Source organism: Etheostoma cragini, chromosome 21 (assembly GCF_013103735.1).
Source record: "Etheostoma cragini isolate CJK2018 chromosome 21, CSU_Ecrag_1.0, whole genome shotgun sequence".
Classification (NCBI taxonomy): Eukaryota; Metazoa; Chordata; class Actinopteri; order Perciformes; family Percidae; genus Etheostoma; species Etheostoma cragini.
In genome coordinates this window covers 6,965,533-6,982,858 of record NC_048427.1, presented here as the reverse complement: position 1 = coordinate 6,982,858, position 17,326 = coordinate 6,965,533, and the positions used below count along the sequence as shown (strand labels likewise).

The 17,326-nt window shown below is 40.3% G+C and overlaps 1 protein-coding gene across 2 annotated transcripts; it reads right to left on the bottom strand.

Moving 5' to 3' along the window:
- Nucleotides 1-1,816: 1,816 nt before the first annotated feature.
- Nucleotides 1,817-17,093, bottom strand: sec31b (SEC31 homolog B, COPII coat complex component). 2 transcript variants are annotated; one of them, XM_034860480.1, is made up of 26 exons: nucleotides 16,915-17,093; nucleotides 15,415-15,639; nucleotides 14,552-14,747; nucleotides 14,339-14,434; nucleotides 13,422-13,562; nucleotides 12,336-12,478; nucleotides 12,146-12,245; nucleotides 11,869-12,030; nucleotides 11,356-11,508; nucleotides 11,040-11,270; nucleotides 10,859-10,933; nucleotides 9,554-9,646; nucleotides 9,338-9,455; nucleotides 9,031-9,209; nucleotides 8,822-8,948; nucleotides 8,512-8,657; nucleotides 8,004-8,177; nucleotides 7,743-7,895; nucleotides 7,442-7,628; nucleotides 6,961-7,359; nucleotides 6,809-6,847; nucleotides 6,148-6,206; nucleotides 4,557-4,682; nucleotides 4,352-4,471; nucleotides 4,185-4,256; nucleotides 1,817-3,211 (listed from the first exon to the last, which is right to left on the bottom strand). In XM_034860480.1, exons 2-26 carry the CDS (start codon nucleotides 15,615-15,617, stop codon nucleotides 3,032-3,034), a joined length of 3,672 nt encoding a protein of 1,223 aa, XP_034716371.1. In that variant the 5' UTR covers nucleotides 15,618-15,639; nucleotides 16,915-17,093; the 3' UTR covers nucleotides 1,817-3,031. The 2 variants fall into 2 exon arrangements, with proteins under 2 accessions (XP_034716371.1, XP_034716372.1); XM_034860481.1 differs by lacking the exon at nucleotides 6,809-6,847.
- Between the last annotated feature and the right edge of the window lie 233 nt (nucleotides 17,094-17,326).

Below are 17,326 nucleotides of genomic sequence, written 5' to 3'. Positions count from 1 at the left end.
ACCTTAAAAGTGTACTTAAGTGCACGACTTGAGTGAATGTACGTAGTTTCATTTCGCCCTACTGCAGAAGTACTCTCATCCTTTACTCAAGTAAAAGTAACAATACCACTATAGAAATACTCAGCTCTCAGCTGTGCATTCTAAATTACATTATCAAAAATATATTTAAAGAAACTAAAGTAAAAGTACTCATCAATTGCAGATTTATTTCAGATTAGTACATCATATCATCGGATACTAATTACTGATGTAAATGAGTAAGCATCACTTTAATGTTGCAGCTGGTGAAGTTGGAGCTTATCTTCCTAATACTACTACTACTACTGCCAGTTAGCAATACTTCAGAATGTATTCGTTGATTATATTTTTATAATAGAAATGAGAATTTGCAAAGTAACTAGTTGTCAGACAGCTGTAGTGGATTGAAAAAGCGTACATTTTTGGCAGGATCACAGCTCAATGAAACTTTATTAAACTCCTGAGGCCACATTTCCTATGAAGGGAGCGTACAGTGTGACTCAGGAAGCTTCTGTGGTATGGTGTGTGTTACATCTGGTGATGTGTGTGGTGTGAAGTTGGGTTATGTTAGCATCACCCCACATATGACGGGATGTTACCGGGGGTTACTGCAGTTCAAACCCATTCACGCCACGCGGCTCGCAGCGTACCTAACCAGCCAATCAGCAGCGAGATCCTGACTCATGATGTTCCTGGTCCACTCTGTCCTGGACCAATGGAGGAGGGGGGCGTGAACCACCTGCGCCAGCTTGCAGACTGACATAGCACACCCTCAGAATGAATGAAATCTAATGAGTTATGAAACACCGGTCTATTTTGGTGCATTTAAGTGCTTTTGGTTGAGGTAGGAAAATAGAGCATCAGCATCAGCTCTATTTGTGTGTGTGTCATATTTGTAATTACCAACAACAGAGGAAAACAAATGTAATTCCCCCTTGCGGGATCAATGTTTGTCTTAATCTTACAGTAAAGTGTCTTACCAGTGGGTGTAGATCATAGACTCTCTTAAATATCACGAGATGCAGAACATTCTGTGCTGGTTTTACTTTAACAGCAGAGAGCCGTCAGAGAGACATCTGCTGTTCAAAATGGAAATAGCCGAGGATGTCCTCAGCAAGGAACAAAGGCAACAGTGCCATCATGTTAAAATCCCGTGTCCTGCATTAAAAAATATTATTATACATTTTGATAGCAGCAGTTTAAGTTGTCGAAATGTGTAACTGCTTTAGTTTAATCCATAACAATCCTTCATGTTATATTTGTTCCTTATATGTTTTTTACCTGAAATCTGAAGTAATTATAGCTGTCAAATAACTGTATGTGTTAATGACACTTTGTCTACCTTACCCAAGGGCAAAATGTACTAAAATTACACATGCCTACATGTGAAATCATTTTATAAAGCTGTAACAAAAAGGATATTACTAATTAAACTAATATTTACTAATGCTTAATGAGGCATTACTCAGTCCATGGGTCAAGTGGCCAAATTCAATACCCTGTTATTAATAGTCACGATCAGCTCATTTTCTAATCAATTACAGATTTTGCAGATATATCCATTTATTGGGAAGGGATTGCAGTTTTTCACTTTCTAATAAACCAAAATAAAAAGTAAGAAAGAAGTAAGAGGAAATTGAATTCCCATTTTCTAAAGTCTTGCAACCCCAAAGTAGTTCTAAACAACCAAATAAATCAATAAAACAATATGTTAACCATTAAAAAAGCCATTAGCAACCCTTTCTAAAGGATGCCTTATTAAAATGTTTATATTAAAAAAAATGAATCAAGTCTCAAAATCTATGAAGTGAAGTTTTATTTGAAAAAGATACTGACATGAGTAAAGTAAGCAACATGGACTGTATAAATATCTGTGCAACCAAAATGGGCACTGAGGCACTTAACTGCCTTCTGCTGCCATGATACACCAAACAATCCAGCTTTATGTCCAGCCACAAACCTTTGAATATCATATTTTTCATTTGTTAGTTAATTTAAGTTGGTATCATCATATGATCTAATCTAAAACAAAAAACCCAAAACTAATTCATTGTCACAAAAGGATAAGACTTAGCCTTGGTAGAAAGATGAGTAAAAGCACAGATGTCATTTCGTTCGCAGTTAAACATAAATTAATGTAATTTTTGTTTAGCAGCTGCCATGTGAACTCAGCACACTGAAGCAAGTCAGGGGGTAAAAGAAAAAAGATTTAGTCACTCACGCAGGCTATCAGGATATTACCTGTGCTAATAGGGCTCCGTTAACACATAATGGAAAATAAAATAAAACAGCAACTTGACAGTCACTGCTTGGCATTCTTCTGCAGTCCTTCAGTCCTAAAAGCCCCTCACTGCACAACCAACTCGACAATCTGTTACAGCAGGTGAAGAGAACAATCAGTATTTATGTTACATAGTTTCCTTGATGCTTGTTGCGAAATGATTTAGTAAAAAGAAACTAATGTCAGCCTGGTTTCTCCCTCCTACAAACTACACCGACAGGATATATAGTAAGTACAACCAAAAAATGTATTTTTCTCATTTCCACCCCTACCTTGGATGTAAAAGTTGCTAGATTTGTTTTAGTTTTTTTAGTTGGAGCACTGCATGTATTCCATCCCAAATTATTTAAAGAAAAATATGCAAGAGTGTAGAGTGTAATATGGACTATGAAAATGCAACGACTTGTATAAACACCGCCTTAATTCAAACTTATTATATTACACCAACCGTTGAATTTACACAGAATCACAACTTTCAGAATTACATTCATTTTATCGTAAAACAACCACAGCAACATTGACAAATCTCTACAAAAATCCACCACCCAACCCAGTTTTCAGGAAGGAACATGTATGTAAGTAATGAAGACCACAATCTGCAATATCGTCAGTAAATATTCTCAATTTTAAAGCACGCCATCAGGTCAAAAGGAAATAAATACATATATATATCAAAATGATAACACTGAAGTGTGGTTGTTGGTGTCCCCCCCCCCCCACCCCACTGGGGAGTTAGACGCCCAGCTTGTTGGCGATGGTCATGAGCATTTTGAGGACGGGCATAAAGGCGGAAATCTCGCTGAAGTTGCTGCTGCTGACCACCTGGGTGTGGACCTCCAGACCCCGCTGGTAGTTCTGGCTCGCCACACAGCGGCTGATCTCATGGAGCCCGTTCAGGATGTTGTGAGAGAGCTAAGAGACAAAAGTATTAATTGTTACTTCGTAACCAGATGTTTAGTCTATAAAATCTCTGAAAATACCCATCACATATCAAGACATTTTGACCAACATTCACAAAACTTGAGTATGTTTCAATTTTTTATAAATGAATTGATACATGAGTATTATGGTGCTCATATGCTTTTTTTGGTTTTCCTTTTGTTTATTGTGTTATGTATCTTTTTTTTGTGCTGTTTTTTGTACTGTTGCGACTCCCAACAAAGATGGAATAGAAATGAGATGCCTCACTCGGTAGCTAAAACGGAACATTAAACATTTGAACATTAAACCATGTAAACCTAGCTTGTAAATTTACAATTATGAACCTAAAAATGAGCATAATATGAGGTCTTTAAAACAGTACAGCAGAAAATCTTTGGCGAATTAGGCTGTGGTGTGCTGGAGAAGAGTTGTGTGACATATTTTAATTTTGAAGCTTCCACTGGTCTGCACCTTGCTGCGCGTGTGTTCTTACAAGTTAGAAATAGCAATACATTTTCGGTCCACAGAGGTTGTGATTACTCTGAAGATGTTTGTGTTTTTATTAGAAGAGAAGGATGGGAATTAAATTACGATGATGTCATTTAACCCAGGAAACTGGTTAGCAGGGTTGTGTTAACTGTTGCTTAACAAACTTACTTCAGCTTGGGGAGCTTTTTTCTTCACTCACTGAGCTGTTTGTCTTTACTCTTCCCAACTTGTAGTTTTGTTATGTAGGTAGATGGGGATTTGTTAGTGATGCTCAAAGCGTAGTAAAAAAACAACTGAACAGCAGCAACGTGTGTATGGTTACACAGCTTTTGTGTGATTTGGATGCATTGTAAAGACCCTTAGTGGTAATAAACACCAGCAGCTTTATTAGTTTAAGAGGATAACTCAATTAGGTCTCATTTAGAGGGAATGTAGTTTTCCTTGATAAGCTTGTGCACATGTAATCATTTCTTACCGACTGCTCTCTCAGCTTGTCGTACAGGTATGCCAAACGTTTGACTGCATCATCGAGTTTCCTTTTGGTTTGCTGAAAAAGACATTTTTGTTGTCATTTAATATCCAAACTTCTTCCTTGAACTAATCCTAGCTTGATTGCAATCTGCAAAACACAGTGAGACTTACCGGGTCTCCGGCGGCGAGCTGGCAGCGCTGCACCAGGCTGTCAAAGGTGGATTTGAGAACCATGTGTTCAGCGGGGATTTCTTTCTGCTCCACCCTCTCCGCTGGCAGCTGCTGGAGTTGCTGAGGAAAACAAGGACACACACAAGGTGTTGACGCGTTTTGCCGTGTGAGAATTTAGATAACAGCCCGTTGTCACACAACCAACCTGCACACTGGGCTCCTGTGGGGCTCCGGGGGGGACCTGGGTGTGGTTATGGGGCTGAGGGGCCTCCACAGGGAATCCCATCACAGGGGCAGTGATGGGGGCTGGTGGAGTGTAATTATCAGGGACCTACAAACACACAGCAGTAACATCCAGTCAGTGAGAGGAAGGTTAGAATACACTGAAACTGAGTCAACTTTGACTATAGTTTTGGGGGTTTTGTGGCTACTTTGAGGCTGAGGATCGCCACAACAAGCGGACTGGATGTTGGACTTCAGTCAGTTTGTAGCTGCTAACTTTGTCCATCTGATTTCTGGTATGAGCAGGTAGTTGTTTATCAAAGCTTGTTTGCCGTTTGCCCTCTGCTGATGGAAATTAGGTTAATGAGAGTAGTCATAATTCTGAGAGTTTGTCACTCTGCACGACCCCTTTCAAATTACTTCTAGTCATTTAACTTATTGTTACTAAATCAAATATTCATCAGTGCAGCTGAAGAATATGAAGAATGAACAATATATTAAACTGAGCCCTAGATTGAATAATTTTAATTTACCCAGTATTACTACTGCACGGCGCACTACATATACCAAGCATCTTAGAGAGGTACTTTCACTCCAAGATGTACTTCTACTGTTAACATGGGATACGTGGAAAGATTAAGTAAAATAACAAATTATGTTATCTTTATGGATTCTGTTGTTGTTTTCATTGAGACAGAACAGGTACACAGTACAGTGCACATTGTACTGTGTATGAGTGTATATGTGACAAATAAAATTGATTTGATAATCAATTGACAACAATTGTTTGTGGCTGATCTCTTGTTTTTTACAGGCCAAGAAGAACCCTCGATGGATTTTTATGTAAAAAAAGAGTAATTCTCAAATTAATTAATTGTTAAATTAAGGATAGACGCTAATATCGTCAAGCAATGGCCCCATGGGCCCCCAAGCCCTTACATTTAGTGGCCAAAGTACACTTTTGAACAAAAAAGACTACTCAACACAGCCTTCTTGTAACACTTTCATAAATGAGAAAACATTTACAAAATTAAAATATATCATTATTTAAATAATAACCGTTAATAATATCTTGTAAATTCAAATTTAATTCATGTTGTAGGTCTTTGTGGTTGTGTTTATGTTTATTTTTTGTTGTTTGGTGTATGTTGTTACTAATGGCTGTAATCCAAATTGCCCCTCTGGGATAATAAAGTGACTTTGACCTTTACCTTTAATTGTTCAAATTAAAACTCACATTCTTTGTAAACATAGGCTATATATATTATCTCACTGTCTGTTTTGAACTGAAAAGGACTCTATGTTCTCTGGTCTCATTCTCAAGAGAAACCTGCATGGTGGCCAAAGGGGGACACCTGCTGGGGATAGTCGGTGGCCACAAAGAGACTTTTTGTGGCCACGGGCCATGTTGAATGTCAAACCCTGATTATTATTGGTTTGATTTAATCTGTGCTAAAAGAAATAGTTGTAGACTGAAACACTAAATAAAGGAAAGTCTGCTCACACATTTGCAATTTTATCATTCTAATTTATGATATATTAAAAGGAATTATTGCACTTAAATGCATGAATACCTTCTTTTTCCTAGGTCCACCTCGTACTGCTGGTGGGTCATTCCAGCCTTCATGAGGTCCTAAATCAGAAGATGAGTGAGAATTTAAGTGACTAGAGGCATATTATATTCCCGTGCTCACACTCAAGCAGTCAGGTATTGTCTATACAAGACAATTTCTGTAGCCAAGGTTAGTCTACATGGCAAAAACGCGTCATTCCGCCAAATATTTTAGCAGTTTGTGCACAAACAAAACGGCAAATAGTCAGGCAGCATCCTAATAATCACTCAACAGTAACAATATTGCATATCACATTTATATTTTTTGAGCTCAAACATGTATGCATCAATTGAGCAAGTTGCAATATGCCTCCATTACTAACTATGACATAAGACCGACATTATCTTTATTCAAGCCTAAAAACAGTGGTTTTGTTTACTGTGTTTTAAGCTGACAGTCATACAAACATATAAAGTTACTACAATTTCCCTCAAGCATACAGCGGCACAAGCATAAACCAACAAAAAACACAAAGTGACCAGAAAAATATAACAACCCTGTACAATGGAGTGCAATCTAATTATAAAAAAAAGCAAGGTTTTTGTATTGTACTGATGTTTTTCTGGTTACTCGTGTATATTTCGATGCACTCTTATTCCATATCCAACCCTAATCACGTCACCTTGAATGTCAGACTGGGAATTAAGCCAGGGAAAGAACCCTGCAAGCCAAATGAGGTGGACAGCTGAATACAATCGAACAACAATCAGCAACAGATTCCTGTTAACATCTATCATGTGTAGATCTCCCCCCAGAAATCAAAGTTGCATCTACCTGTAGGAGGTGGGGCCACAGGTGGGGCTGAGAAGGGCTTTACCGCAGGTGCTCCGGGGCCTCCCTGTGGGTAACCTGATCCAAGAGGGACATAGGGACCAGATGCCATGGGGGTTGCAGGCCCCTGGTTGTGCAGGCCACCAGGGTACATGGGAACTGGGGCTCCGGGTTGGGAGCTGGGTGGCATGGGGCCTGAAGCAAAAGAGGTAGACGGCAGGAAGCTTGTCGGTGGCACCCCGGGGCTGGGCATGGGGGGCAGGCCCGTGGGAGTCGATGTCGGAGACAGTAGTGGGGGTCCTGATAAGTTAGCAGCTGGCATAGAAGGACCTGGAGGAGGGAAGCTTGAGGGTCCGCCAATGGGCTGAGGCTGAGGCTGGAATGACTGATGAGCAAGGAAACCTAAGAAAGGACAATGACCATTACATCAAATAAAACCAACCTGAAACACTTGAAAGTAGAATACAAATAGTCAACGTCAAACCTGGAGCCGCAGCCTTATGTTGGGGGTAGGGAGGCCTCAAGGCAGGGCTAGTTGCGCTGGACGGCAGTACATGAGAAGGCGGCGGCTGAGCAGGTCCGGTGTTGGCTGGAGCTTGTGGGGTAAAAAACGACGGCATAGGAGGCTGCTGTTGGGCACCGTGGAAAGGAGCAGAGGGCTGGTAAGGACTCTAAAGTTAGGGGGAAAAATAACAATATGTCTTAAAGAATAGTTCAAACATCAATCATTACACAGTGTTCCAAGAAGCATGCTTTAACGCTTTCAATTGCTGATGAATTTATACCACAGTTTGTGCTTTTGGTGCAGAAGCTTGAGCAGCAGGAGTGGGCTTAGCTGTGGACACATTCCCTCTGTTGAAGGAGTTTGAAGGCTGCTGTCCAACGGCAGCCTCTTCCTGAGCATGGAACAACCTGTCTCTCAGCATTGTGATCCCAGTCTGGGAGGACAAAATTGTGCAAACACACAAAAGGTATTTATCACAATCCTAATGAAGCAAAGCTATGAATTTGGGGTTTTGCTATGAGGTCACAGCAATGCCTCTTACTTGCTCTGAGTTCTCAGGCAGGTAGGCCATGGCAGTGGCCAGACTGCCCTCAGCCGCCAGTATGCCAGCATAGCAGGTTAGCTTCTCGGCCAGGATGGGGCTCTGGACAGCCACCTCGCTGTTGCGGAGGCGTTCGATTGACTTACGCAGCATCATTACTTTTTCAACCAGATCCTGAAAAATACACAGACACATACTGTAACTGCTACATTCATCAGTGCGCTTACCTTCAGGCTACAACGGTATGCTGTAATTGTAGCCAATACATTTTTTATTAAAAGTTCTTTTCAAAATGCCACAGTAGTTTTGCATGCAACAAGCAACCCTTCCTCATGACATGAGTGGGATCCTTCTGATAGACAGAAGTAAAGTACACATAAATAATTACCATGGAAAACTCTTATCAGCTTCTCCTAGGTCTCTATTTGTTGATCAACTTAGGACGTGGTAGCACATATAACAAGACTCCACACTTATTTCACATTTGCAAATTTTACAAAGATTTTACCTCTAGACCAAGAGGAGAGGAGCAGTCTCTATGCAAGGCCCAGCACTCCACTAGCTTCTCAATGTTCCCAGAGCAGATGTAACACAGACAGGCCTGCAGGCAGCGCTTCTCTGTCCTTTCATGCTCCAACCGGCCTCCCAGGGTATCTACCAAGAAGAACTGCAGAATTATACGAATATAAGGGAGCATGACAACAAACAAAAAGGTTATTCTGCAAGTAAAACAAGTACTCCTAAAACGGAAGAGTTTGTCTGAAAGCGAAGCCAGTCGCAGCATGAATAATGTGCTGCTACACTTGTGAGCAACTTACCGCACAGGCGGGCAAAATCTTCAGGGTGAGCATAAGTCAGCAGAGCAGCGAGAGCCTCCTTCCAATTGTCCAACTCACAGCTTTGCACTATGTCTCTCCAGTTCTGGGTCACCACTGAGGATATGAGCTACAGTTGCAAACAAATTCTATTTAATTTCACCCTCTGTGATAGCACCAACGGAAATAGAATGAATCAAACAGACTCTTACCATTGAAATGCTGTTCTTTTGATTGCTTAGGTATTTTTGCTGAGTTTTCTTGAGCAGCTCCTCTCCTCCACTGACAGACAACAGAATGGCTTCAGCGTAACGGCCATCACTCAGACACAGATCCACAGCTCCCTCAAAGTTACCAACCAGCAGCGCCTGGCTTATTAAACCATTAGTATCTTCAAAAGAATGACAAGGTCATTAGCCATCAACAAAGCAAAATAAACTGTGGTTTAATTTGCAATCTCAACACTGAGGTGTAAGATATCTAAAAAAGTGATATGTGTTTGCAGATCAGAGATTTTACCACATGATACAGGAATCTGGAAGTTGGAGTTCTCCTTTGGTGTCTGGCTAAAGAAGTCTGCCGGTGAAACAGAACCAGAAGTTCTAGCATCACATACTGCAGTTGCTACATCAGACCTCTGGAAATACAACAGAGCATATATTTAAACAAAAAAAACTGGGTATACAAACAACAAAAATATTTGAATTTAAACATTTTGTGTGCAGACTTGCTGACCTCGGTGGAGAGCTGCTGCATCTTTTCTGCCAAATCTTTGGCATCTACACCGTGTCCATTGTGCTGAAGACTCTTCCCCAGGCATTTAGAAATCTGAATAACCACAACAGTTTTAGAGCTAAGACATAAAGGATATGAGTCACAGGTACATTCATATATATGAAATATATCAGCTAATAGCTAGGGATGCACTGATACCAACCACACCAAATGCTACCTCATAGCAACATGACATTAACTTCCCCTTCGAGCAATTATTGGCAATGGAAGAAGAGCAATGCCAACCAATTTTTTGGCTGCAAAAATAGAGGGTCTAACCCAATACATGATTACACTTGACGTCAGTCGTTAATAGTACAGGGTTTTAACGTCTTTTCAGTGTACTGGAGCTGAGGTATGAGCATCCCGGCTGTTACTTCATAAAAAAAACATGTTTTCAAAGCTGCTTTTTTGCCGTAATGTCACCACTAAGATTTAGAGTAGCAGTGTCAGCCCAAAAACTCTCATCAGCTTAACAGACATAAACATGAAAAGATATTTCAATCTGATCCGTCTACATGCGCTCTCTACACAGCGCTACTCTGCAAACGCTAGTCTGTTTTCTTTTTACAAACAAGCTCAAGCAAAACAAAATCTTGTAAACTTAGCTGCTGGTGTAAACAAACCATCCTCTCTGCTGGACCGGTAAATCTACATGGCCATGCACGTAAATGACGTCATCTGACTTTGCGTTCTTCATTCTTTTTAAATTTCCCTCTGAAGTTGGATATTAGGAATGATATGATTCATTTTATTGAGACTATTTTAGGGAAATGGCCAGCCCATGGGCACTGAGCTTTGAATAGAAAAAATGCTTGGTACTGCTTTGTGTTGATTTGTTCTAATAGACCTTTTTCACAGCAGACATATTGACATGTCATAGTAGGAAAAGCACAGGTGCATTCAAAACCATTAATGATAGCTGCAAAACACTTAAAAGAGGCCCTGGTATTGTGCATGCTGACTCATTGAAATAGCTTACTGGATGGAATTGAGCCATTGTTAAGGTTATCAGTTTCAGCTGTGCTTTTCCTACTATGAAAAGTCAAAAAGTCTGCTGTGATAAAGGTCCGTTGACAACATATAAGAGCAGGCCAGAGTTGTGTGTGTCTGAAAATAGCCTCAGATCCCAAAGGGGTTATTAGGTACTTGTATCAGTACTTGTTATCTGTGAGTACCCAAAGATTACCAAACTTGGTCTTAAAAAAGTGGTATTGGCGCATCCCTACTAAGAGCTACATTTATTATTATTTATAATCAGATTACCTTTATCTCCAATTCATCTTTACTAAAACCCAAAAGTCGGAGGAATTTAACGCGGGCTTCATCCTCAAAGTTTACCTGTAAACGGGGAGAGTAACTTCACTTTAAAAAAACAACAAAAAACACCACACTGTCTAACAGACTTAACGTTATGTCTTCATATTAAGACCACGTGAGGGCCCACCAGGAGGAACTTCCATATGTCCTTCTCAGCGTCGGACTTAGCATTATGAATTTTGGCCTGGCAGTAGTTGTTGAAGGAGCCCGACTGCAGCGCTGCCTGCAGCTCCCTGGAGCGCTGGAGGAACTCTGTCTCCGTGGTAACCTGGCTCACAAACACTTGTCTGGGGACAGGCTGGGGGCTCTGCACCGGAGGCAGCAGGGGATTGTCAAAGGTTATCAGCTTTCCACCAAACTGGAAAAAAAAAACACAACAACAGATCAGTCATGACCGCCTTTTCCATTTACCTGTTTATAAAATATTTTAATGTTGCACTCACAGCAAATGAAGCCCCCACTGGCCTGCGCACCCACTTCGGTGGCTTCTTAAGAGGGGGAACTATGGTGTCCTGGACTGTAGGCTGAGGAACTTGGAGGGGAGGCAGCACCTGCCCTGTACCAAAGGGATCCATTGAATCAAATGAGGACGATATCTGTAAAATGAAATGTTATAAAAGTTAGAACAAGCACAAGTTGTTGGTGCAGAGCTAAAATAATAGTAATTATAACAACAATTGATTGAACAAATCAGCAATTATTCTGGTAATGATTAAGCAAAAATAAAAATAAAACACTAAAATGAGAAAACAATTAGCAGATCAATAAATTATGAAAACAACCGTTAATTGCAGCTGTACTTCAGTCCGAATTCCAGGCAGTCATCTTCCAAATTCAACTTTATATTACTGTTTATTAGTCAATGTCAATCCCTTCACACCAATGCCATCTTGTGGACAAAAAATGCAATACAGCTCTTTCGGGATTTAATACGCCACAGTGAGAACAGCTACTACCATGTTGGCTGTGCTTTGCTGCTGAGCCTTTAAGCTCCCTCCCATAACAGAGTAGACAGTGATTCTCCCATCAAATGAGGCAGCTGAGAGCAGGGCTGGATTCCTGGGGCACCACTGGACATCGAAACACCACTGGTTGGTTGTCGGAAGCTCATAAATCACCTAAAATGGAAGGAAATGATACTTGAGGATCCATGGCATTGGTATTAAGTCTAAATAATGAGGCGAGGCAAGAAAATTCCGGCACAACAAAGAAGCAGCAATTAACTTAATATACCTCTCCAGTGTTTGGATTCCAGCAGAGGATCCTGTTATCTTTAGCACTACTCAGTAGGAGCTCAGAGTCAGCCTGGCTCCAGGATATGGATAGAATCCCCCTGGAAGAAGACACCAACAGAAGCAACATACAGTATATTCTGCAAGATGACATAACAACTGAAAATGAGCACAAACTGTCAAAGCCTCACCTTGTATGGTTCTCAAAGACTTTAAGGGGTGACGTGGCAAAACGGAGGTCCCACATCTGGATGACCGGCAGTCGGTCATCTTCAGAGCCCAACACCAATTGAGTGGCCACATCAGGGTGCCAGAGCATTCCTGAACAGTGCATCTGAAATCACATAACAGATGTGATTCATTATGATAAAAGAGATTTTTCTACATGGTGCAACATTATTAATTTAACTTTCCATCTAACCTGAAAAGGCTGGGAGGCTTAAAAAGATGATCAAAAAGAACGCTGAATGAACAAGTTATTTATAGATTATTGGTATAAGTACCTATGATACTGCAGACTGTATGCAATAAAATACTAATGATTTGACTGGCCAGCAATCAGACCTGCATTGATTGCGGAACAGTGGCCATTGTGTACACACTGACAAAGTCTGTGACTAACTTCTATACAAATGTTTAAAGTGTTCACATTATGCTTTTATGCCGTTTCCCTTTCCTTTGTGTTATACATCTTTTTTGTGCAAATTATAGGTTTACAAAGTGAAAAAGCCCAAAGTCCAACCTAAAATGCACTTACCATCTACAACAGAAAACACTGTTCACAAACGGCTGCAAACAGCTCTATTGTAGTCCAGCCATTACTTCCTTGACAAATGTGCATCACTTTTTAACAAGTTAGAATGCTCGCCTAGCTGCTAGTGTGGCACGCCCCTATTCTCTGCTTCTTAATGGCTAGTAGTCCTTACCTAGCTACTGCGCATGTGCGACGCCCAACAAAGATGGAGCAGAAGTGTGATGCCTCACTCAGTATCTAAAACGGAGAGCTCAACACACAGGATGAAAACCTGTAAACCTGTAAACCTATTCTGGTACAACCCCTAAATACAATTATGAACCTAAAATTAGCATAATATGAGCACTTTAATCATCCGAAAATGTTGCTGAAGTGTGGCAGATGATCCTTATTGATTGATTGATTCATGGAAGACAAAGTTGCATTGATTTTGCAGGTTTACACATAACATTAAGACAACATTGGAATTGCTTGTTTTTTGTATAAAAGCCACCATTAAAAAACAATCAAAAAAAACACCAACCCTGTTGCTGTGGTCACTGATCTTGATGATGGGCTCGTTCTTTCTCAGATCCCACACAACTGCTTTCCCACTGGGGTTAGCAGAGGCTAGGATATGCTGAACCTGCCTGTTCCAGGACACAACACTGACGTCTTCAGCAGGCTGAAAGAAGAGATGAGGGCTGTTACTGTCAAGTCAAACCTGACTGTGAGTCTGAGACAGATAGATATTCAAATGGTGATATAGCAAGGCCTGTGCCATGCAAACACTGTTTGTATCTATTGAAGTGGGCTTTAAGAGTAAACTGCTGATAGGGATTTAGGATCAAGATATTCATTATAAGTTAACTGTTGTCTATGACAATGATGAATGGCTTGCTTGAAAAATGATGTCCATTGAAAAAATGTCCATGTGGCAGGGCATCATTAATAATAATAATAATAATAATAATAATAATACATTTTATTTAAAAGCGCCCTTCTCGGCCCTCAAGGACACCATACAGGGTATACATACATAAGACATTTTAAAAACAGCAAAAAAAATACAATACAACAATAACAACAGAAAAAAGGTAGAGTAACAGACATTAAAGTGGAATAGGCAGTTTTAAACGGATGTGTTTTGAGTTGTGATTTGAAATGGGGGAATGAATTGATGTTTCTAAATTGGGGTGGTATTGAGTTCCAGAGAAGGGGGAGAAGTTACACAACACCTGACATGGAAACCATAACAAAACATTCTATCAGTCTTAATTTCAGACATGAAACTACAAAGGTAACAAAACAAGAAGAAAGCTGCCAGTTGTGGTTTATACTGTATGTGGTGTTTTAAACCACACAATTTAATTTAGTCAGGATCAAAACAGGACGTCAAGTCACCTATCACAACAGAAAATGAACTTCATTAAACCTATGCTCTTTTAATCACGCACCCACCTGTGACTTTGCTCCTGGTGTCATTGGACTGCTAAAGTTGTTCAGATCCCAGATATATATCTCTGAATCATTTGCTCCTGAAGCGAGGAGATTACTCTGGGGAGAGGACAAATTGAGAATGATGAATAACGTTTACTACAGCACTAGAAAAGAGTAGTCCTTCTGTATAAACTGTCTCTAAGGACACAGGCAAATTTGACTAAAGACATTTACCTGAAAAGGGTTGAAATCGAGTGCTCGGATGGGTCCTGTGTGTTTGTCAGACTGTCCCACTACTGCGTCTGCACCGGAGCTCATTATGACCTCTGGGTTGTATACAGTTATGGTGCCATTTTCACTGCCACCAACCAGTCTCCCTCCAGTACCATCTGCTCCCATTCCAAAATTCACCCAAACAATACTGTGCAACCTATGGAATAAGAACGGTACAGTGAGTAATTTCCTACAAATGGAATATTCATAGTAGCCAAAACTTGAACTTTAACTATGCAGATCATCTTCATGCTGATACAAACGCTATATCTGTCTAATCCGTAGAAATCAGATGGGAATGAATTTTAGAAGAATCCAGTGTTTACGTTTGGAATCAGCCAAGATTTGTTTCAGACCTTGCCCAAATAATTTGAAGTGAACACTAGACATTCTTTTTCAAACTACCAAACACTGAGAGCAAGGTTGACCAATCGTGACGCACGTGTCAAGATAATTATTCAAGGTTACATTTTTTCAATTATTCAACCAAATATCTTCTCCAATGCGAACACAAAGGTTAATAACAAGCAGCTGTGAAAGGGTAACGCGTGTTCAATTTATTATTAAATATTCTGTTACCAGGATGGTAAATGAATCCTGCGTACTACCAAAATACTGGAGCTTCCAAATATACACAGCCCCTACTTCTGTGACAGTAAATATCTGTGGCTGGTGGTAGAACGGAGATAGTTCAGTACCACAATTGAGCAGGAAGCAAAGTATTATATGTTGTATGTACAAGTGCAAAGCCATCCCTTCTCCACAGTGGCTGACATTGGCAGTGGTAGTATCATGTCTTTTATTTGTGTACTTCTTGAAATTACCTGTTTGAGGTGGGCAACGACCCTTTGAGCTGCATCTCTAGAGATGGGTCAGAGAAATCCACCTCAAATATCTCTATGGCAGCTGTGGTGTTGAAGGAGGCATCAAGCTGTTGTGCTGATGTTCCTAAGGCCAGGTGGATAGGATGGTGTCCGACAGGACTCCATGCCTGGTGGGCAGTCCTCTGGATCTCCTTCAGCCTCATATTCCTTTACAATTTTCAAGTCCTGAACAGGAAAAGACTCCATTACATCAAAGATAATACATGTGTTTGCTTAAAAGGTCCTATATTGTAAAATGTCCATGTCTTTTTTTATTATAAAGTAGGTCGGGTAGCTATATAAATACTGTGAACGTATCATCATGCTCAATACAAAAAGAAATGCGCACACATCCTAAATTCAGAAACGAGCTGTTAGGACTTTTGTACACAGTTGTGATGTCACAACTGTACTATCAACAAAGTGCCATCACAGTGCGTTTGTCATTACCCGGCTGCAATGAGGGTGCAGAAACGCCGAGAGGATGGTGCCAATATAGTAACCCTAGATTTGCAAAAACTCTTGCAAAATTCTCTGCCAGACAAAATATACTAACCTAACTATTTGAGATCAATGCCCAACTATCTTGCAAGCCATTTGCAAATCTTGCATTCCTATCTGGACACGACGTGGCGTGTGCGGAGATACTGTAGACCCAGAAACGCTGACCAATCAGAGTTGAGGAGGCTTAAGGTGACAACAGCTTAAATATTTTTAGCTTAGCATTTTTTTTTATTTTTTTTTTTACATTAAAGCATGTAAACCTGTTCCAGTAGAAATGATTAAAACAATTATGAACCTGAAAATCAGCATTATGTGGGACCTTGTTATGAGTTAACAGTACATCGTTAAGAACCTTACAAATCTACACTCAGAATTTAAATAATCTAACTTTAGGTCTACCAAGGTGCCACCCTCACTGACAGATTGCCTCCGACTATTTCCTGAAAGTGATGGCTAACGTTTACTTACATTTGCCCCTACAGCTAGCTTCCACCGGTGTTACACACTGTGTATTATACCAACATTATACATCAACAATGTAGTGATTTGACCTATATTAAATTGTCGCCAAACATCTTATAAATCAACGTCAGTTGCCGCTTCAAACACGTTTCATACACTTAGCGTTAGCCTTAACGTTAGTTAGATAGCTATTAACATTGGACACAAAATGTCTGATTGACGACTAAGGTTCCCTTACTATCACTCCAATAGTTTAAAGGTCTCTGTTGATGTCTTATGCATGCCACTAACTACATATCAAAGTAAGAAATCATTTGAGCTAACAGGTCAACGTTACATCTTGCCTGCAATGTATACCTGAAGCCGATGTTGCTTCTCGCTAGCTAGTGCCCAAACAGCCACCACCCTGTCACCACATTTAAGGGAAAAGCTGAGTGTCAGACACGTTTAGGCCCAGCAAAAAAAAAGACAAATTCGGTTTTAAGAGTAACTTACGTTAACTGTCTTATTTACAGCCTGACTGTCCGCATTCACAACAAACAGGAGAGCTAGCTACTTATCAGGCAAGCTAGCAGCTTAGCTTAGCTGCAGGCAGATTTCGATCAAAGTACTCTGCCGTGTTGTCACTGAGCTACGGTAGCCGACACGGAGATTTCTCATTCGGGAGTGGCCTAAACCAGTGGTTCCCGAAGTGGGTTTCGCGGACCCCCAGGAGTCCTTGATGTAGTTACAGGGTGTCCCAAGCAAAACGGGGAATCATTTCATTTTTACTAAAATTCAACCCAATAGTTAAAAAAATGACCGAATGTATGACTATCTTGGTCATTAGATTCATACACTTTCTGTAATAAAACATCTAAAAGCTAAAATCTTATCAAATGCCGGAGCCTGGGACAAAATCTTATCA